Source organism: Arvicanthis niloticus, chromosome 22, assembly GCF_011762505.2.
Source record: "Arvicanthis niloticus isolate mArvNil1 chromosome 22, mArvNil1.pat.X, whole genome shotgun sequence".
NCBI lineage: Eukaryota > Metazoa > Chordata > Mammalia > Rodentia > Muridae > Arvicanthis > Arvicanthis niloticus.
In genome coordinates this window covers 18,407,860-18,431,450 of record NC_133429.1, presented here as the reverse complement: position 1 = coordinate 18,431,450, position 23,591 = coordinate 18,407,860, and the positions used below count along the sequence as shown (strand labels likewise).

The 23,591-nt window shown below is 37.3% G+C and overlaps 1 protein-coding gene across 4 annotated transcripts in view; it reads right to left on the bottom strand.

Moving 5' to 3' along the window:
* Positions 1-23,591, bottom strand: part of Cep83 (centrosomal protein 83) — a 91,858-nt gene that overhangs the window by 14,187 nt on the left and 54,080 nt on the right. For 3 of the 4 annotated variants that reach the window (XM_076920036.1, XM_076920037.1, XM_076920035.1), the window contains exons 8-13: positions 18,829-18,943; positions 17,412-17,556; positions 17,154-17,303; positions 7,814-7,889; positions 5,373-5,530; positions 3,274-3,403 (exon numbers count right to left, since the gene is read on the bottom strand). In XM_076920036.1, the coding sequence (XP_076776151.1) occupies positions 3,274-3,403; positions 5,373-5,530; positions 7,814-7,889; positions 17,154-17,303; positions 17,412-17,556; positions 18,829-18,943 (774 nt within the window). The remainder of the gene's footprint in view (positions 1-3,273; positions 3,404-5,372; positions 5,531-7,813; positions 7,890-17,153; positions 17,304-17,411; positions 17,557-18,828; positions 18,944-23,591) is intronic. The other variant, XR_013106307.1, reaches the window with a different exon arrangement.

Sequence of the window (23,591 nt, the reverse complement as noted above, 5' to 3'; positions counted from 1 at the left end):
GAAATTTGAAAGGATCATGATTTCTATTCTAGAATAAAATAGTTTAAGTCTTACTGCCTAAGAAAGTTACATTTTTGATATTTAAATAAAGAACTTAACAGTTTGTTGCATCTCGATAAACTATATTTCTAAGGACAGAAAAACTATGGTGGAACAGTGGTCTTGTCTTGTTTTTGTTTTTTTGAGACAGAGTCTCCCTGTGACCTTTGCTTGCCTGGACCTCATTATGTCGACCAGGCTGTTCTCAAACTCACAACGATCCTCCTACCTTTGTCTCTAACTCCAGGGTACTGACTGAAGGAACAATCAGACTCATATGAACCATGACTCTAAGGAGAAAACTTTAAAAATATCTACACTCAAAGAAAGTGGGAAGCTAGAATAACAGTGCAGTGTAGTAAAAGCAGAAAGAGAGGGACACTGTATCACAGAGCCAGGGCTGATCTCCTGGCCTTGGTTTTTTGTGAAACAAAATATCTCTAAGTAGTCTAGGCTGGACCTGAACTTGAGAGAGCAGATCTTGAGTTCAGACTCCATCTTAGAGAACCTGACCTAAGGTTGAACTTGAGTTATTCCCCCCAACAAACCTGCGCCTAGCACTAGTTTCCAGGTTACAAGCCTGCCCCTGGCATGTCAATTCCAACAACCACCAATCAGGAGGAAAGAAGAATTTAAGTTTATGGTTTGGCTCCCAGCACCAGCCAATTATTTAAAGGTCAACAAAAGTCCATAATAGCTCCCTCCCCACCCCCCCCCCCAATCAAATATGTGCCAGGCTAGAAACCCCCTTGCTTGTTGGCTTGCCTCTAAAAATGCTTGCTTGAAACTGGGCTTAGACTTCCACCTTCCCATCCTGCTGTGTCAGAGTCAGTGGTGAGCCCAAGCTAGAGCTTGAATAAGAAGACCCTAGTGTGAATGCATCATCAGAGGCAGCTCCTTGGTGGTCTTTTGAGGCACAACAAATTCACAATCTTGTTGCTTGAGCATCCCAAGTATTGAGATTAAAGGCAGGCTACCCCATGATCCCCAAATATGGATTCTAATTAGTCAAGTAGTCATCTTGGTTACCTAAAGCTTCAGTTCCCTCATTTGTAAAAGCTATCTCAAAGCTAAGGTCACTTAAAATCCTAAAAGTATATATACTTACATAGATAATACTACCTCTACGCCACATACATACACACACACACACACAACCTCATTTTTAACTTCACTGATTAAAATTAAGCTCACAGAACAGTGTTCCACAGGGTGTGATAGCTCCAGGTCACTGTTATTCGATGGATTAAACTGAGCAATCGTCTATGACTTAAACTGCAATTCACACACCATGTTTTAAAAAGTGGACTGGGTATGGTGTCCCGTGACTTCAGTCCCAGCACTTAGGAGGCAGAGGCAGCCAGACCTCTATGAGCTGAAGGCCAGGCTAGTCTATACATGATACTCTGTCTTAAAAACAACAAAGGGTGAGATGAGGAGCTAAAGAGATGTACATTATGGATCGTAAGGGGCCTGCAGTCTGGATCCCAACACTCTCCTCAGACCAGGTACCTCAGCATGAAGGGAAGCGGAGAAGGGAGGAAGATCACTGGCACTTGGTGGCTCCAGCCTAGCCTCGAAACCAGGCCCAAGCTCTGGGTTTGGAGGCACCTGGTCTCAGAGGAAGAGGCAGAGAATGATAGAGGTGTCAGTGCTCCATACACAAGGAGTGCAGCTGCCCCCTGAACCCCCCATCTCCACCCACACAAACCACCATTTAAAAGTGAAATGATACTATGTTCTCACCTACCAGTTAAGTATTTAAGACAAAAGAGACTGCATCATTATAATAATGATACAGTATCACTCCTTAGGGTTAACATGTCACTCTCTGCCCTCTTTCTAGCACACCTACTATCAGTTGATAATCTCTGTCACCACTGGATGTCACTTTTGCTCCAAATGAAGTCAACCCAAATTAACCTTAATAATCAGGATCTGATCTCTACAACACTTATTCCTAATACTGGAAGAACATGAAAGTTTATCTGCAAAAGACAAACAGTTGAAAGACTTTCTAAAGATTTCTGAATTCGGGTTTCTGAACTTCAAACACAGTATAAGAAGTACACTGGCATTTCTAAGGTCATCATGAGTCACCAAAAAAAAAAAAAAAAAAAATCAGTGAAATTTCACCAACACTAAAAGCCTTTCAGAATTTATACATGGACAGAAAGGAATATAAGTGACCAATAATAAAGAAAAATGTACTTCCTATAGGTATGAAATGCTGGGTTTCTTATATAAGAAATGGTATCTTCTAATCTCAATCTTATACTACTTTTAGTATTATAAGACTGTCTTAAGTTATTTCCCTTATGTAATTAATGAACATTTAAACCTATTCAATAATATACACAGATCTTAAGATACTGGTATACCTAGGGCATAATTCTTTTATTCACATTGTCTTTCTTCTCTACACCCAATGTCACTATGAGGAGAACCTATGAAATGAAGACTTACAACTCCACACACACAAGCCTGTCTCTCAGCACACTCCAGGCCTGCTGAAAATCACTGCTGAGTGACTGTAGCAATGAGCCCCAGCTGAGGAGAGTCTACCACAGCCCTTGTGTAATAGGGAAAGCTGTAAACTACTGACTAGATGAATCATCTGGCTACAACATTTCATCAAGTACTGGACTGTTTCCATGAATGTGAACATATGCCCACAGAGGACAAGTTTGAGAAAGCATCAAAGTAGGGACTATCAGAGTTTCAAAAGCCAAGGAGAAGTCCAAGATCCTACTGCTGGGGCAAGGAGAGATTTGTTTTTCTATTTTTTGAATTGGAAACAACTCCTTTTGTTGTTGTTGAGACAAGCATGTAGCCTGTCTATGTCACTATGTAGCCCTGGCTAACCTAGAACTTAGCAAATATTGTCGGATAATTTTTACCCATGAGCTCTATCACTGGCCCAGACTTTAACCACAAAAGCAATATTACAGATTCTAAGTATAACTGAAACAAGTTTAGTCATACTGTAACTTAAGTGAAGGATGAGCCATACACGTTTGTATAGATTGGCTCTGAAAAATATCACTTGTAAGAAAATATATATTAACTCTAAAATATTTTAGAAATACACTTATTAGTTGGATTTCCCCAATTGTCTCTGCAAAATTAAAACAAAGTGTGATGTTTAAATATCAAGTTAAATATGCCGGTTATACATTTTATTCTGGAAAACAGTTTTCCAGTACAGAAAGCACTCAGCTAAGAATGACTTGCCTTCTTCTGAGCAGTTGCTGCTCGCTGTAGCTTCTCTTTAGCCTGATTATACTTTTCTTCTCTGTCTGTGATACGCTCATGAAGCTTGTGCTTTTCTTCCAACCACTGTATCTGTTTTTCCTCCAGTGTCCTGTCAGAGAATATACAGACAAACCAAGGAATTTAACAGAAATTCTTAGATCAAACAGGCACTATGGCAAGTGTTTCAAGCTCTCTGCCTATCTGAGCAGGCCCTCTCCTTCCCAGCCACAATGACTCTTCTGTGGCCACATATTTCCTCACATTGTTGCCACAGTGCAAGTCTTATGAATATGACACTGTATTTAAAATAACATGTACACCATGTTTACACGAAACCCTTTGTAGTTAGATACATCTGTTGTGTCTTTTAAGAAAGTTAGGAAACTGAAGTTTAGAGCATTTAAGTTACGTAAAGAAACATGTCTTTTTACTGACAAAATACGCACTTAAAATCTAAACAACAATTATAAACATCAAGATATGAAAAGTGTGCCTAATATAGGCAGTTAAAAACCAAATGTGATGCCTGGTGTGGTAGCTAGCACCTTTAACCCCAGCACTACAGCAGCCTGGGCAATCTGATCTCTCTGAGCTGAAGGTCAGCCTGTTCTATTTAGCAAATTGCAGGACAATCAGGGCTACAAAGTACATACAGGTAAACCATATCTAAAGGGGCGTAAAAAAAAAAAAAAATCAAGCTTCATATTAAGTCTTAATGCAGAATGTTTTCTATGTAGAATAAATTTTATATAAGTGACATTTTAAGTTGTACCCCAGTAATGACATAATTTAAAAGCTATTCTGCATACTTATCTATAATATGAATTTTAGTATCAATACCATGGTAACTAAAAATAAAAATAACAAATGCTGTCATGTTAGCTTGCTTGTCATTTTACTCAGACAGATTCTAAATATATTAGCTAAAAGAAAAGTTAAATTCTACTGACTTAAAATCCAGTATTTTGTTTTGTCTTTGAGAATTTAACTCAGAGTCATGCACTTGCTAGGCAAACACTACTGCTGAGCTGGATTCCTAGTCCAGTTAGGATATTTGGAACAATGTAGTGACTGCCTGTCTTAAATCAATAGTGAATTACTGAAATCTGTTAGCTACACTGTGTGTCATTACAATTCTTAAGCTCATTTTAACCAAATACTTGAGGATAACAAGATACAAATTTTTCCTTTTCAAAAAGGAAAATAAGTTAGATCCTCTGGAATGTCAGAACACATTATGGAGATCTATCTTTCTTACTGACTTTCTATACATAAAACTTCATCTATAAAACACAGACGAGCTTTATAATAGGAAAAACTGCAGAGAAAACATTTCATATGTTAAGACTTATTTAGGAATTTGGAAAGAAAACTGTCCTATAGATAAATAAAAATAACATGCTATAAAAACAAAGCAAATATAAAACAATATTCTACACTTATTGTTTCTTTTTGCTTTTTTTTTTTAATTTATTTTTGTGGTGCTAGAAATCAAGTCCAGGGCCTTTATATACTAGCCAGACAAGTCTGCTGAACTACATCTCAAGCCCCATTTTCTCACAACATTTTCTAGAGAATAAAATCCTGAGCATAACCAGTGCATTTTCCTTACCAGTTTACAGTTTACCAGTAGTAAATTTTAAGGTGTAAAGAATATAAATATGTAGATAACTTTTCAAAAAGAGAAATCCAAAGGGCTAGTTCTAAGAAGTTTGTGTGTGTTTGCAACACACACACACACACACACACACACACACACACACACACACACAGCAACCCCATAACTAAATCATTCTGTTCTCTGGTTTTTCAAGACAGATTGGGAAAATCATAGTCTGATTTGTTAAATGAATAAAGGTTTTTCATTAAGAGTTTTGAGAATACTATGTGCCAATACAATTTTAAAGGTCCTTTGTCCATGCCTAAAATTTTTAGAAGCAATTTAGGAGTAAAAAGTTCATTTCATAGAAGGAGAAAGTAATTTCCCACAAATACACTCAATGTTTCAATCATCAATAAAACATACTTTATATAGCAGAAAGAAAAAAAGTTTGTATACAAAAAAGAGCAAACTCTACTTTTCAACTTCTAGTTGTACTTTTTCAGCTTGGCTTCTTAAATTTCTGCATTCTTGTTTTAATCTCTCCACCATGTCCTTCAGCATTTGGTTTGAATTCAGCAAGTCGTTCTCTGACTGTGTCAGTGAGGTCACTTGGATCTGCAAATGACTGATTTGCTTAAAAGAAAAAAGGAGAAACAGAAAGACACTAAGATATCTATCAAGGCATGTGAGGAGCAGAATACCTCCCTGCAAAAAGGTCTCTCCCAGTTGGTGAGGCATGCAGGGATGATCACAAATAGCAAGGACTGGGGTCATTTCTTACTATAACCAAAGTATTTCAGTACCATACAGTATTCAGATACTGATTTTCTTTGCATCCCCAAATGAGCGTGGCAAAGAGGTTTGGGGAGTACATGCTTTGGGAAGAAGAAAAGATCGGTAGATAGTCTCCTAGTACCAAGCCTTTCCCCTCTCCAACAGAAGAGACTTTAGAAGCAAGGCAGCAGGGTAGACAGTTGAGAGAGCATTGTTTTCCCTAAGCACACATTAATCAGCTACCCCACCAGAAAGGCTACTCTCCAAGAATTCAGGAATTGCTGGGCATGAGTATGGGAAGAGTCACTATAATTCTGTTCTTCAAAGGTTTCCCAGCTTCCTGTATGACTCAGCACTGAGAAGGAGAAAGGTGCTTTGAGAAATATAATAAATATGCTATAGATTCCTTAGCCTCTAGAGCAGTGGTTCTTGACCTGTGGGCACAACCCCTTTCGGGGTCAAATGACCCTTAAACAAGGGTCGCATAGCAGATATCCTGAATATCAGATGTTTATATTACAATTCGTAACAGTAGCAAAATTACAGTTACAAAGTAACAACAAAAATAATTTTATGGCTGGGGTCACCACAACATGAGGAACTGTATTAAAGGATGGCAGCATAGGAAATGGGGAGAAGCACTGCTCTAGAGCCATTTATCAGCACATGTATCAGTCACAGGCTTGACTCCATTCACAACTTACCTTTATATGGAAGCACTTTTTCTTATGATCTGTTGGAGTTATAGCTCAACTGGCTAGAAAGACTTAAACTTTTAAAGTTGTGACTGAACAGACCTCACTGGGGACAATTATGTATCTACATCCTTCATAAGCCATTCCTACTTTATTAGCTAATAAACAAAAGTCTTCATTTTCTACTTCAACTTCTTTTTAGCCATTCTTTGAAAGACCTTTTAGAGTTGACAGAATCAAGAGACATAAATCTAAAGAATCCACCATAAGTCTAGGATGCAGCTCAGCAGTACAAGCATACTTGTCTAATTATTATGCACACAGGCCTGAATTTGGTCCCCGCTATCACCAAAACAAAACATCATCATAAGATTTAAGAGTCAAAAGACAAAGGGTCTTGCTTCACAGCCCAGGTAGGCCTGAAACTCATGATCTTCCTGCTTCAGCCTCCCAAGTGCTAGGATTACAGGCAAGTAGTGGGAAATAACCCTATCACATATGGCTAATGGTATAGAAGCCATGTAAGATAAGACTATACATGTCCATGGTGTAATTATTACAACACAATAACATGGTATGTTTAAGGTTTCCATTTTATAATAAATTTCTTTATGTAGAACTTAAAAAAAAAAAAAAAACACAGGAATGGAAAGTATTAATTCTTTACTACAGCTTTTAACATAAGCAACCTTCAGGAAAGTCAGCTCTAGATCCCTAGGATGGCAGGAAGGAAGCCCAGGGTCCGAGGACTGTGCCTGCCAGGCGAGGCTCCATAAGTGCACACACAAAGCAGTGTCAGCTGACATGCAAGCACTATTCTCTCAATTAAGGTCCCCGAACTGCATGTGCAAGGCAGCGTCAGCTGATGGGAAAATTCTAAATGGAATCCTCACTACTCATATTCTAAGAAAATAGAAACTTTTCCAGCAAAATGGAAAAAAAAAAAAAAAAACCCACAGAACTTAGAAACAAATACTTGTCAGTATTCTACCCAACTTACATAAGTATTTCTTTTAACTAAAATGAAAATTTTTTCCTATAAACACAACTCTTAAACTTTAGACAGATATAACAAGATAAGAAACTAAAACAACAAAAATCCATAACACATCACAGAATATTTTTACATGTGTAACTTAAAAACCTGGATATTTCTAATTTTTAAATTGAGAATGTCAAAATATTTGTCATTTTAACTATAGCAAAAATTTTGTCAGAGGCCACCACATACCAATATATTAAGATAAACAGCAAAAGTAAAACAAATCTAGTAAATTATTATAGAAAAATTAAAACATTTTATCTTTACATAACGGCTTCATCAGTATATTATGAATTATGGTGATCAAATTACAAAGTACTAATTATGATTAATTACAAGAGCTACATAAAACAGACTTAAAAGAAGCATTCAACAAAATAAAAGCAAACTGTGCATTACAATCACCTGTTTCAGTTCAGAATTTTCAAGTTTTTCTTTCTCTGCTTTTTCGGTATTCACAATTTGTTGTTGAAGTTTTAACCTAAAAACCATAACCAAACAAAGAAATTATGAATCAATAATTCATTTATTTCAAAGAACTAGGCAATCATTCTACAGAATGGTTGTTTGACAATAGGCACTACACAATTTATAATCCTAAATATTTAGACTCCTGGCAATGATATTATATTCACATAAAACAACACGAATTAATTACATCTTTAGCAACAAGTACAGAGTATGGAGGGGCAACAATTCTACTGTGGGAACTAGAGAAGTCTACATGGAGACAGCAAGAGCAATGCTTTGTTGGTGGTGAGTTTTTATTTGTTTGGTTTGGTTTTTGAGGCAGGGTTTCTCTATGTAGTCTAGACTGTCCTGGAACTCACTCTGTAGACCAGTCTGTCCTTGAACTCAGGTATCTGCCTGCAGAAAGACATTATGCTAATTAAGTTTGGGAGGATGACATCCTCAACTTTTTCCTTTAAATTGTTTAAAATAAGCTTTAAGTGAAATATTTTTTAAAGGGACTGAAAGCATGGCTTAGTGGTTAAGAGCACTCTGTTGCTCTTAAAGACGGCCTGGCTCTGGCTCCTGACACTCACATACTGGTTTACAACCATATGGAACTCTAGTGTCCTCTTCTCACCGTGGCAGGCACCAGGCACATACACTGCATGTGTGTGAATGTAAGCAAAATGAATTAAAATTTAATTGACCACATTCTTCAAATCTTTATCTCAAATACAAACCAACTGGAATGTGCTTCTGTCTTGGCATGATTAGCCTGCCTTACCTGCCCAGTTAGAATGTGCTCATTGGGGCTACAGCACTCAAGAGCACAGATCTGTGCTTTAAACACAGTTAAGGTTTCAATAAATGTTTGTTTACTGACTACTAATCTATGTAGATCCTGAATTTGACTTTGGATGTCTGTGATGAATACAATGTGGGAAGCCTGAAGTTACCTTCCAGCTTCTTAGAGGTTTACACATATAAACAGGCCAGAAAACAGTGGCTCTAAAGGGAAGAGTCAGCCTTGCATCTCCTTGTTCTTCACAATCAGGCTCAATCTTATTTCATTAATTCCAGCTACATTTTTACTCTTTCAGTTGCTTTTTACATTTGTGTGTGTGTACATGTCACAGTACATGTGACAGTCATGGGAGTGAGTTCTCTCCTTCCCCAAGTAGATACCAGGGATTGAATTCAGGTCTTCAGTCTTGGCAGCAAGCACCCTTATGTGCTGAGTCATCTCACTGTCCCCTGCTTTCTCAGTTTTGTGTTCACTTGCCCCATTAAATATTTATCCTTCTTGCCTTTAGCTATTTTTCTCATGTAGCCCATCGAGACCTCCAACTTATTATGCAGCCACATAGCCGACAGAAGATGGCTATAAACTTCTGATCCTCCTGTCTCCACCTCTGCAAGTGCTGGGATTACAGGCAAGTGCATCACTATACGTTGTTTTAGGCATTGCTGGAAAACCTACTTCAGAGCTTCACTCATGCTAGGCAAGCATTGTATGCTCTACATACATACGCTCTAGGCCCTCTTCCGTTAAATGTTTATGCATATTAGTCCTTCTTAATGAAGAATTTTTCTATAAGAACATGATGAAATTATGAGTTCAAAATATTATGGTGGGTTAGGGTAGGAATAAGAAAAGTTAGTCTCTAAATGGATTTCACTGAGGTCAAGAATTTAGATAGACTATCAATCAGTAAGAAAGAAACCCCCTAAAGTCAAGGTTGTGGAATGATCATTAAATAAACGACACAGTTAGGAATAAAAACAACAAAGCCTTATATAAAGACGCTGAAGGCGAAGAAGCAATGTTAGAGAATGTCTAGTAAGACGTGAAAACCAACCTCACTATCAGCAGAGAGGACAGACAGGCTGTGGAGAGCCCTTCTCCAGAGCACATTACTAAGACAGCACCAGTTTAGAATCTAAAGCTGATTTGAGATTTTTTTCCCCTCCAGGAGAAAATTAGTCCATGCTTTAAACTATTTAGTCTAGAAAATAATAGACTTTAACATAAAATTAGTTTATAAGTACTATGAAGGTTTAAGAACAACACCAATGGTTTTAAATCACAGTGACAAAATAATTTAAGAAAAATACAGACTGTTTCAATAGACAAATTATGACATAAAATGTCTCTTGATTACTACAGGTCCTAAAGAGTTAAGGTGTGTCACAAGTCAAAAGAAGTCTCATAAAAAGAGAAAGTACAAAATAAATGAAGTGAATTTTTACTAGGGGATTAATGAAGGCTATTAAAGGGGATTAAAGAAGGGCAGAATCTGAACTGAGCTGTAAAGGCAAATATAAGTGTCTAGAGCAAAGAAACTAAATATATACTATAAATGGTAAAGAGTACAAATGAAGCAAGACCTTAATGAAAACATAATTAAGAGCACCTTTCATTTTAGAAACTAAGGATTACTTTCTATTGGTGTGATAAGCACCATGACAATACCAACTTGAGGAACAAAGAGTATTTTTAGCTTAAAGTGTATTCAGCCAATTATCCAGGGAAGTCAGGGCAAGAACTCAAGAAACTAACGCAGAGGCCATGGAGGATCAATGCTTACTGGCTTACTCTTCATGGCTTGCTCAGCCTGCTTTCTAATAGCATCCAGGACCACCTCCCCACTGGTGACACCACTCTCTACAAGTTGACCCCACCCATATCAATCATTAATCGAGAAAATGCCACACATGGTGGCTCACGGACCAATCTGGTGTGGGCAGTTTCTCAGTTGAGGTTCTTTCTTCTAGAATGATTTCAGTTTGTGTCAAGTTGGGGGGAAGAAAAACTAACCAGGACAACAGGTAAGGTGGCAGAGAAGCATAGGGCTACCTTCCGGTGTCTTCAGTGATCGTAAAACAACTAAAGGAAGATGATTACATATTGAAAGTGAATGGTTCTAAGAGAAGACAAAGCCTACAGTATGGACAGGTGTATGGGATAATAAAATAGATTAAAGAATGCATGAATGAGGATACAGCAAGCTACATAGCTAAACATGGGGAGTTCAATAATACGGACAAGTAATGGCAAGGGACAGGACATGGGGACAGTTTGAGCATGATACCAAAGACTCCATGACTGTTAAAAAATTACCTAATAGAATATAACTGGGAAAAGAAGAAGAATTGGGATAAATTATATGCAACAAATATCAAGAGAAAAGCCATTTCAACCAAACTTGGTCAAATCTGAAAACAAGAAGAGAGAGCACCACCAGTCCCCTGGCTGAGCTGTTGTTGGAAGGGAAAGACAGAATCATTTCCACTTCAAGGGCTGGAGGTTACATGCCCTTTCAGAATCCAGTAGAAAATGTTGAATTTCAAAATATTTTCTGGTAATAGAATAAAAGAGGCTACATCAGACTGCTGTTCAAGAGAGAGCTTTGCTAGGTGTGTAGCTCAGTATAATAGTGTAAGACCTAAGGCTTAATTCCCAGCATTGGGGGCGGGGTGGAAATGGAGAGCAAGGGAGACAAGGTGGGGTGGGGAAACCAAGGGGAGGTGAGGAGGGACAGAAAGAGGGTTAATAAGTGGGTAGTAGAGACTAGGAAGTGAAGGATAAGTTGGAGAATGATAAACTATAATTACTTTATATTTTACATATAATCCTGGAAGCAGAAAGAGGAAGTAGGATGAAGGTCAAGTTACAACAGAGAATTCAGCTGTAGAAAAGCTTAACTGCAAATTTTGGAATAACATTAAGATGGAATGTTTCAAATCCCTTTCTATTGTGGTGACCAGAGTCTAGGTTTGCGATGTCACGAAGCTGATAATACTATTTGATCTTTCAACAGATATTTACTGAGTACCCATAAATGCTCTGCCTAGTTCTATCTGTTACAGCAACATTAAAAATAAAGGCAGAGTCCCTGCTCTTAACAGCTCAACAGTTCTGTCTGGTAAGATCTCACTGGGGATGAAAATTATCATTTGAAAGTCTCAATTTGAAAAGGTCCTAGGCTCACACTGCTGCTGAGCAACACTGACAGCATGAATGAGGAACTGGAATTTTAATCTTAAATTTTAGTTAAATTCAGATTTAAATACTTACATGTGATCATTAGTACCATATTAGGTGGCAAAGGATTTTGCCTTCATCTGATGTTTATGTCCCTTAGCAAGGGGAAGCAAATAAGGACAAGCAAGAAAAGCTTGTTTCTTGCTTGACAGTGCCCCCAACACCATCTTTCTAAAGCAAGTGTCCCGTCTCGAGTGCTGGAAACTGACTGGCCATTGTTTACTAAGAGGAAATACCCTGAAAAGACAGGAGGCCACTGAACAAAAGCACTACTAGAGAACTGTGATTAACCACACATCTCAGGCAAAAACATGCAACAAGAATCTCTCTGTGCTTGCCAAATGCTCCTACACACTCTCTACCTGTCACTAAGCAGTCCAAATTGCAAAGGAACTGGTTTATTTGTCTGATTATACTTCCTGATAAGGTGACACACAACAAATAATTCTTCTGAAGATATAAATGAAAAATAGTACATAATGAATGACTTTCAAAAGGGTCACAACCACCTATGGGCAAGACAAACAAACAGGCAAACCTAAAGCAATGCTGTCGAAATGGAGAAGACTGAGTTATGCAAAAGACAAATTATTTTAGAAGATATCACTATAGGCAATTATTTTAAACATTTAAGTTGTTCCATTGAATAGTTACTACGTTAATTTCTTCTATTCACTTCTGATATCAAAACACACATCCTCCTCTCTATCAGTGTGGAGAAGTAGGCGCATACCATGGCTTAGCCACAGTGTCTCAGTCCCCTTGACAAACTGAGAGCCCAGAGATGAGTATACAAATTGAAATCTTAACAAGGAGGTTTTTTTCTGGTTTATTTCATTGTAATTTATTTTATGTGTGTGAATTTTTTGCCTGCATATGTGTACAGGCAACACGTGCATGCCTGGTGTCTGAGAAAATCCGGAGAGGTCAGTAGGTCCCTTGAAATGGGACCATCTGTAATTGAGAATGACATGTGTTCGCCTGCCATGCTATCTTTTCTGTCCCTAAATCTAATTTCTTAATCAATGAAGAAACTCAACTCAGACTGGGACTGAGGCAAGGGTGCCCACCATCTACACTCCTACCCAGTGTTACATTGGATAACTGCCAGTGCAATTAGATAAATCAAGAGTCTGAGAATTGTTAAAGAAATAAAATCATCTCGACTTCTAAACAAAGTAACTCAGATTAAAATTAACTCAATTTAGTATGCTGACAGAATATAAAATTAACCTATAAAATTTATTGTCTCTATAAACATTAACAGGTAGAAGACAAAAACAAAATGGAAAATTCATTTACAAGAAGGATTAAATACTTAGGAAAAACATTAACTTTCAGAGAGAAGGTGGGTAAAAAGAGTTCATGAGCCATCAAGATGGCTTAGTCACTAAAGGTACATGTGCTACATGCTTAAAAAAAGCAAAAAGACACTCAAATAAGTGGGAAGCCTTTCTGTTCTCACATGTAACAACACTAGAAAGTCAGTTCTCTCAAAGCTAAATAAACACAGTTGCTTCAAGAAGCTACAGAGTGGGAAATACCAAGAATATGTCTCCTTACTTGGTCAGCAGCTGTACTGACAGAATCAGTCCATTAATTTGAAAATCTAGAGCCTTCTGAAGACTTCAATTTGCAGAGGAAGATTCTGATAGTTAATAAGTTAATTTAATTGTACTGCACCTCTTCCAACAGTAGCAGCCAGAGTCTCATTGTAGGTTGCGCTGTACATCACCAGGGAAGACTGTGCATACAGTGCAGAAGACAGAGCAGGTAAATATAATCTGTCCCCCAAACATGGGAATCTCTAGCTTGATTACTGACTATTGCTTCTGATCCAAAAGATGCAAAAAAGTAGGTAGTTACTGTTTTTCCTTTTTTGGATCAAGTCACTTCCAGGAGTTTTAGGAACTAGTGCCTATTCTTTTTCAAGTTATTATTTTACTTTTGTTTGATAATTTACTTTTGGGAGGTAAGACAGTAAAGACCTGAACATTCAAAAAAGATGTTTGTGAGGTCCCCTATAACCCTGGTACTCAGAAAGTTTAAGGGATACCACAGAAAGATTTTATCTTTAAAAAGAAAAGATTAGGGCCCAGAGCCAGTGGTGGCCTGGAGCAAGTGGGACTGGAGCAAGAAGAAGAAGGGAAGGGGGAAAAAAATAAAGAAAAAAATTAGATATAGCATTGGAAGAGATAGCTCAGCAGTTAAGAACAGTAGCTGCTGTTTCAAGGGGCCCAGCTTCAATTCCCAGCACCTACATTTCAGCTTACAACCGTCTCTAACTCCAGTTTTATGGGATCCAAAACCTTCTGACCTTCACAGGTACCAGCCATACATGCACAGATACATACTCAGATAAAAACCATAAAATAAAAACAAACCTTAAGAAAAAAACAAACAAACTTAAGAGGCCAGAAAGCAGTGAATAGATATATTTAATATACGTAAAAAAATAAACAAAAGTTCAATTAAAAATTATATATCCAACAAAAACAATTCTCTTAAAGTGTTTATTTTATAATAAATTTCATTTTAAAATTAAAAAAATGAGAAAAAATTTCAAATAAAGGTGAGAACATTTGTAGCCATAAGATCTAAGCAAAAAAAAAAAAAATCTTCCAGGGTTAACTAGGTAAAAGAAATGCATATTAGTAGTAACTAAAATCCACACAGAAAAGAATAAAGATAGCAGTAGCCATAGATACATACGCAGTTATAAAAGCTACTATTGTAACAGTAATTTGTAAGTATACTTACTGATGGTTTAAAAGACTAACATATTTTAATATTAGTTTAAAATCTGATAGTATTATAACATTACAGTTTCTTCTAGTTAATTTAAGAAAATGATTCACTGGGAAAAGTTCACGTTTGGGGTCACGTGGTGCACAGATTTTAATTTTTTGGCATGAACAACAGAAAGGGGTGTGGACAAAAATGAAAGGGAACAGAGTTTGTTTATGACTTTGCAATTTTGCAATTAAGCTGATTTTTTAAAAAGGGGGACAAAAACCTAATGCAAAGAGGACAGTATTTGAAAAGAGCAGGGGCGGGGGGAATGAAATTTAAAGACAGAAAATCACAAAATAATCAAAGTCTTTCTTTGATCAATATTACTTTATAAATATAAACACATTAAAAGTACCAATCAAAAGATGGCCATTGATAGAATAGAAGACAGTAAATTTTGCCAAAATGCTGTCTACAAGGCGTTCACTATAAATCTGAGGTACAAATCAATTGAAAAAAAAAGCATGGGATAGTTAAACCCATCGAGACAATAACCAAGCAAGGACCACGGCAAATATACTGACACTGAACAAAATAGACTAAACCTTAAAATTATAATAGACATAAAGGGCATTATAAAGTGAAAGGTTCAATCTGCAAGGAATATATAACAATTAAAAACACTTAGATATGTAGCAGACCATCAAAATATAGAAAGCTGGGCTAAGGAGATGGCTGAGGAGGTGAAGTATTTGCTGTACAAGCATGAGGACCTGAGTTCTATCTCTAGCAACTATGCAAAAAGCAGAATATATAGCAACACACTCCTGCAATTCCAGTGCTAGAAGGCAAAGACAGGAGTATCCTGGACCTCAATGGCCAGACTGTTTAGCTTAAACACCTAGCTCCAAGTTCACTGAGACCTTCATCTTAAATAATAAGGTGGACAGCAATATAAGAAGATATCTCAATGTCAAACTGTGACCACGAACATGTACAAGATCTCACAGAAGTCAGGGGAGACACTGTTCCAAAATAGCAGGGATTTCAATGTTCTATTTTCAACATGAAAAGAACAGGCACCTTCCTGAAAGGAACTAAACACAAGGCATTCCTAGTACTAACAAACAATCCCAGACTGAGATTTTGTTTCCTATACCACTCCTCTATCTCCAAGAAAAAGAAACCAAAGCAGCTTAGAGAAATAGCTAACTACAGATCCAGGGCAAGGAGAGCCAAGCAAAGTCTAGATCAGTGGGTTACAATCCCTTTGGGATTGAATGACACTTTCACAGGGCTCTTCTAAGACCACTGGAAAACACAGATAGTTAACATTACAATTCATAATAGTAACAAGATTACAGTTATGAAGTAGCAATGAAAATAATTTTATGGCTGGGAGTCACCACAACATGAGGAACTGTATTTGCGGGTCAAAGCACTAGGATGGTGGAGAACTGTGGTCCTGATGCTATGATTCCTATGATGCTAAAAAACAGGAAAATCAAATGTAGAAGAGATCCACAGCCAAACATTAGGTAGAGCTTGGGGTAATCTCACAAAGATGGGGAGGAAGGATAGTAGGAACCAGAAGGGTCAAGGACACCCTAAGAAATCCCACAATATCAACCAGCCTGAGCCCACAGGTGCTCAGAGATTGAACCGCCAACCAAGGAGCCTGCATGGCACTGACCTAGGCCCTCCACATGTTACAGCTGTGTAGCTTGATCTTCTTGTGGGACTCCTCACAGTGGGAGCAGAAGCCATCTCTGACTCTGTTGCCTGCCTTTGGGACCTTCCCCCCTACTGGGTGGCCTTGTCTAGCTTTAAGAGGTGGCATCTTGATATGCCATGGCTGGTTGATATCCATAGAGGCCGGCCCTTCTCTGAAGGGAAGCGGAACAGTAGATGGGGGTGGGTGTGTGGGGAACATGTTCAGGATATAGAAATAAAATAATTAATCAATTAAAAAGACAATAGGAAAAGCCTCAGGAAGTGGCAGCAGCTTCAAATCTGAGATAGTTTGCATGTAAAAGCACAATGCAACTCACAGAAGAAAATAAGAATCTACTAGTCTACAGTGGTTAAAATGACATTTACAAAAGGGAAGGCACTCAGAATCCTAAATAATAAATGAGCAAGAATTAATGAAAATACATAAGGAAGTTACAAATGGGAAACACAAGTAGCAACTAGAGAGGCAAGAACGGTGAGCGGATGCTAAAGGTAGCAGAACAATGTCTAATGAGAATACTCAGTCTCAAGATACGGTGAAGGCAGACGAACATTATTATTAAAGAGTAAAAAGTAATTTTAGAGTGGACTAAAACAAAATAAAGTGAAATGGGTTTGATTTATTGTCTGATTTACTGAAACACTAACTTCTTTGTCTTGATTAAAATAGAGTTAAGAAATCTGTTTCTATGTGGAGACTCAGCTGAAAGGTATAGAGGAATTTTCTGTGCTATGTTTACACCACTGCGCCTCCAAACTATCTTCAAATAAGAAATTCACCTAATGCTCTGAAGTTCCCTCCGGGCTGCCTCCTCTGCCATCTGGGAGGCCCGCAGCTTCTCTTCACACTGATCCTTTTCCGACTGCCTCCAGACATCATGCTCCACTTTCATCTTCTCTAAGTCTGATAATCTGTTCTCAAGTTCTAGCCTAAAACAACAGATGATAATTATGTTAGCAGAACTACAATAAAGATGATCTGAGAATACAATGTTTTCGCAAAGAAGTTTAACACAAACTACAGGACTACGTACTTACTTTTCATCTTGTAAGACCATGAGTTTCTGATAGCCTTCTTCCTTGGCAGCTTGTACTTTACGTATTAATTCACGATCTTTTTCCACCAAGAGCACTTTGTGGTGTTCAACAGTTGACTTGAGAATTTCATTGTCTGACTGCAATCCTAGTATGTTTTTAGAAGAAAAATAAACTCCATTCAACATTAACATGAAGTTTACAATTAACAAGTATTTGACCCCAGTAAAAGGAAAGATTGTGAGAGTGACCTGCAACCGTAACTCGTGGACACACGTTCTTAGAGGTCCTTACAGAACATCAGCTCATCAGAACAGAGAAACAAACTAAAACTTGGACATAATGTTGTTGTCACTTTTAAACCAAACACATACAAATCTTTCAGATAGTTTATACACACTTATTCCTTTGAATCTTGGGGGATAGAGATCAGCTTAGATGAATACCCAGAGGCTTATTCACTTGACTTGCTACAGGAGTTCTGGAGCTAAAGCCCCAGGATAGTATCATAAACTAGATGGTCATGGTAAATTTGAACAAAACCAAAAAATTAATCCTTCAAAACACCTAGGATTCTAGAAAATATGCTACATTTCTAACAAAAATAAAAATAATGACATGTTCAAGCTTATTGAAAGAATTTTCAAATGTTAGGACAAATATTTCAGAAATAACTATAGAAAATTTATATTTAACTATAGAAAATTTATAAAAACACAATAGAGCAATAGATCCCAAACTCTCACACTAAAAAAAGAAAAAAATTACTCTCAACTCTAGTAATACATTGAAATAGTCATTAATAAAAACCATCTAAATATACATATATATTTATATATAAAATATATATAAAACATTAATGATAACAATCATTAATAAAAATCAACTCTACAGGAAACAATAGAGATCAACTCAAGTACAGTACAGCCTGAGAGTAGATTTTTAAAGTATTTAAGAAAGAAATGTAACCTCTGGGAAATTTTGATGGCCATTTTAAGAGTAAAATGGAGCTAAAACTGAGCCCACTTTGAATGAGGACTCAGTAACTAATCTAGGATTTATAGCAAAATCAAACCCAAAACTGACACTGGGATCCACCTCCTCACATGCTTTAGCTTAATCACAGATGATCTAAGAGCATTTAAAATTATAAGCACATGAAGGACAAGCTTACATTTTCAATGTTTCTTTTAATTCACACAGTAATCAAGAATTATTATATACATATAAGACAGTTCATTAAAGAAAAATCACAGAATACACAAATCATTCAACATAATAAAAATAGTCCCTAATACTCTAAGATTAAAATTTTATTAAGATAGAGAATTTTTTGGAAAAGAACTCAGGCTGTTCTATTTTAATAATCCGAATTTAAATGTGAAAATCGCAGAGAAAGGCATGGGAGATGATATATTACCATCGAGTTCACTTTGGATCTTATTCCTTTCTCTTTCTAGTTCACTCTTAGCTCTTGCCGCCTCCAGTTTGATGTCAGTTATTTCTAGTTTGTTTGCATGTTTAAGCTCTTTCACCTGTTGGTCATTAGAAACTGCAATTATTATTGGGTCATCTTCTTATCATTCAGTACATAACTAGAAGTATAGACAGGAATGACAATAATCGGGTAGTACAGGGTGTAAGTACCTTCAACAAAAGTATCCCAAGGCCCAGAACAGCATGTGAGTCCAACAGATACCAAAGGAACTAAGGCATCTATTTACGAACACTTAGGTAGAGTCACCAGGGCTTAGCCTTGCTTTAAAATTTTAACTGTACATATCTAACACCTACTGACAATTCAGAACATTTCAGGGGGGAAAATGATAAAACTGTCCTTTTTAGAAAAAAGAAACAGCTGGGCATGGTGGCACACTCCTCTAATCTTAAGTCAGTATTCAGGAGGCAGAGGCAGGCAGATCTCTGTAAGCTCAGATCATCAAGGCTACTAGGCTGGATCTAATTTCAGAAAACAACAAAAAGGTGGGGAAAGGGACAAAGGCACTCTAGGTAGCAGGAACAACATATAAAATGTTAATTAGGAATAATATCACATAACCTGCTCTTGAAACAATGTGCTATCCCTTACAGTAAAGCATAGGAAGGCTTAAAATCTGTGAGAGAATGGCAGGAAATAAAAGTTATTGTTTTAGAGTTACTATAGCTATCACAAAACACCATGACCAAAGAGGACAGAGTCATTTCACTTACACTTTGTATCACAGTCCATCATCAAGGAAGTCAAGACAGACTCTCAAACAAGGCAGGAACTGGAGGCAGGAGCTGATGCAGAGGCCATGGAGGGTGTTGCTTACTGTCTTGCTCCTGACAGCTTGCTCAGCCTGCATTCTTGTAGAACAGAGGACCACCAACTCAGGGATGGCACTGCTCAAAAAATGGACTGGGGCCTCCTCCATAATTAATTAGCAAAATGCCCTACAGGCGCGCCTACAGCCTGACCTTGTGAAGACATTTTCTTAGCTGAGGTTCCCTCCTCTCAGATGACTTTAGCTTGTGTCAAGTTGACAAAAACCTATCCAGCACACTGCTCAAAACAGCTATGTAGCTATTTAAGATAGAATAATTAACTTTGTAAAGCTAATTTAAAAATGACTAAATGTATTTGCATATGTATATATAAGTGAGGTAGAAGAAAGGGGTGCTGTGGACAGCCCTGGTGTTGCTTGTATTTCGATGCTAATTCCACTTTCCTGGGAAGGGCTGTAGACAAGGAGTGAATCTTACATGGGTGACTTCCTGTGAACCTTCTCTCCACCTTAACTTGTAAAATAAAGGCTAGAGCCTGTGATTGCGCAGTGGAAGGGAAGGTGAAGCTGAAAAGTTTGGGGGAGAAGGAGAAAGAGAGGAGGAAGGAAGGGTATAAAAACAAACATATAAACCCTTTGTTACAAAATCTACTTCTGGTAAAGTCCCAGGTAATTGTGAACAATTTTGAATACTTTCCATATAATCAATCCATCACATATCATTTTTAGTCTAAATAGTCCTAGCAAATAATTCTAGCTAATTAAGTAGCATTCCTTCATCCAATAAATATTTACTAAATATCTATTATGTGCAAGGTACAATTCTAGGAGCCAGGAATACAGCAGTAAATAAAGTTTTGTCTCTCCAATCACCCACACTATTAACATTTTCCACAAACTTCTAAAATTATGTATCAAGGCTTTAACCAACAGATGTATACCAAAGTTTAAAATTACAGAATCGGAATATAAAACTGCAAAGACACACAGTGAAACATAATGTGGGACGGTAGAAGAGAAGTTATGCAGAGCTCAGGAGAGCCCAACAACAAAGATGAGAGGTAAGACACACATGAGTAAGGGTCTAAGAGCCAAAAAGGAACATCCACAGACACAAGGTTTTTATTAGAAGAGGTTTTATCCATAAATGGTACTGAAAGCTTTGCAAGGAATGGTTTCATGTAAAATATGCATCTCAAGAAAGCAAAGATACATGTACTTTATTCTTTACATTGCTAATCCCCCAAAAAAGATCGTTTCAAATTAGTTTATATACTACTATACTACTAAATGATAGAGCATAGCAACGTTCTGCTGGCATTTCTCTAATACTTAAGATTCCTTACTATGCCATAATTTTAAGGACATCTGACAAGGGCATTAAAATGTTGAGAAAATATAATATTAAAATAGTGACATATATTACACACTAAGTGCAAAACATTGAGTGACACAAAGTTCACTAAACCACACTATAGTTGCTTTTAATGAGGTAACAAATTTAAGTAAATTTCATAGAATATTGATTAATTTTATGGTAACTAAAGAAAAACTTCATAAAAACCTAGTTTTAATAAAATAAGGAAACCATTCTTTAGGCTGGGAAGCTGGAACAGCCAGCAAAGTGCTTGCAGCACATGCATGGGGAACTATGTTCAGATCCACGTGCCACGTAAAAAACTGAGCATGGCAGGGTGCACCTGTAATCCAGTGCTAGGAGGGAGAGACAGGCGAATCCCTGGAGCTGGCTGGCTGCCTGGCCACTCTAGCTGAATCAATGAGCTTCAGGATCAGTGAAAGGCTGTCTCAAATAATTACACAAATGTCACTGGAGAGGTAGCTCAATGGTTAAGAGCATGGGCTGCAGCTCTACAAGACCTAGGCTTAGTTCCCAGAACTCACATGGCAGTTTTTAACTGTCTGTATGTAAGTCCAGTCCTAAGAGATCTGATGACCTCTTCTGGCCTCTGTAGGCTTCCAGCGCAAATGGTGTGCAGACATTACATGCAGGCAAAACCTCCATACACCGAAAAACAAATTTAAAAAATTTTTTGATTCTTTAAAAATCTAATTATAAAATGAGATAGACAATATCCTCTTTCTGACCCTCACAGGCACAAGGCACAAATATGTCACACATATACATGCAGACAAAGCATTCATACATTTAAAACAAGAAAAACTCAAAAATGTGTTGAAACAAAAACAAAAAACTGAGAAAACAATATACAGGAGAAGCAATTTTTAAATGGAGTTACACCAGAAGCTCTGTCTATAAACTCCAGAGAAATGAGATGGTATAACTTCCTTAACTTAGTTAAATAATAAAGACAGACACCTTAACATCATCCTCTAGGCTCCTGGGCTCTACACACACGTGTACATACATGAGAAAGATGTACATACAACACATACACAGACACACAGACAGAGTCAGGTATCAGCTTATTTGTGCTGGTTTTTTTTTTTTTTTTTTTTTTTAGGCATTTATAGGTCTTAAGTTTTTCTTTGGTGCCATATTTCTATGTTCTTAAAATAATGAATTTACTTACAGAACCAGTAATTGTTAAGTTTTCAAATGTTTTTTTTTAATTTCTAAAATATAAAAATACTATTAAAAACCTGAAGGCATATTAAAAACATGAAGATGGGTAATGAAGAGCTAGCTTAATGAGTAAACTGTTTGCCTTACAAGCATAAGACCTGAGTGTGGATCCCCAGGACCTATGTTCAAAATCGTGTGGCATGCCAGTAATCCAGAGCTGAGGAGGCAGAGACAGACAGATCCCTTGGGCAGGTCCAATCAGCTGAGGCTAGGAAGCTTCTCTCAGAAAATAAGGTGAAAAACAGCTGAGGAAGACACCAGATCATCATTACCTTTGTTCTCCACTCCAGCACGCACAAAATGACGAGGTCAAATATCTGCAGAGCCATGGCCATCATAGCCCTGTGCTCAAGATTGCAAACACCTAAGAGACCCAAACTTGAAGAGCTCCACGGCCTTGTCAACCTCTCTACCAAGCTAAGTCACTGTCTTAATAGACTGTTTGCCAGAGGCTGGCCTTTAAATTATGGTTCGCATTATGCTTTTGACATCACAGAAGGAAATATTCAGCCACTCAAGACTAAAACAGAATTTTAAATGGTGATATTAGGTATTTCATAAATGTTCAAAATCTATCAACTCAAAGGGGGCTGGTGTCTGAGCTTTTCCAGAGAACTCTGGATCAGTTACCTGCACCCACATGGCGGTTCACAGCTCTCTATAACTCCACATCCAGGGCATCCAATATCCTCTTTCTGACCTCCATAGGCGCAAGGCACAAACATGGCACACATACATACATGCAGACAAAACACTCATACATGTAAAACTCAAAAATTTTAAAACAAAACAAAAAACTGAGAAAACAATATACAGGAAAAACAATACATGTTTTTAAAATGCGTTATACCAGAAGCTCTGGCTATAAACTCCAAAGAGATGACACTTAAATTCTAGCTTTCTCTAAATTATGAGATGGTGTAACTTCCTTAAATAGCTGAATCATCTCAGTTCTGAGGGATGGTTTCTGTAACTTAGATTTCTAAAGACTGAAAACCTCATGAAGTAACTTAGTGTTCTACACAGGATAGAAATATCATTAAGGCCATCATTTTTAGGCCAACTATGATAATACTTTTCATCTGAGCCACTGATACTGGCATAGCTTTGTTCTAAAGCCTAACATTTACAAATTTAAATAACTTAGTTAAACATACTCCAGGTGTTCCTTTGCATTGCAAACAGCCATTTGCTAGGACTGCAAAATGTTGATGAAAATTTCAAGTTGCAAAGAAAACTGTGACACACGTTAGAAATATTTTAAAAACTATCCTTCCTGCAATCCTTTTTACATATAAAATTTCAGATGAA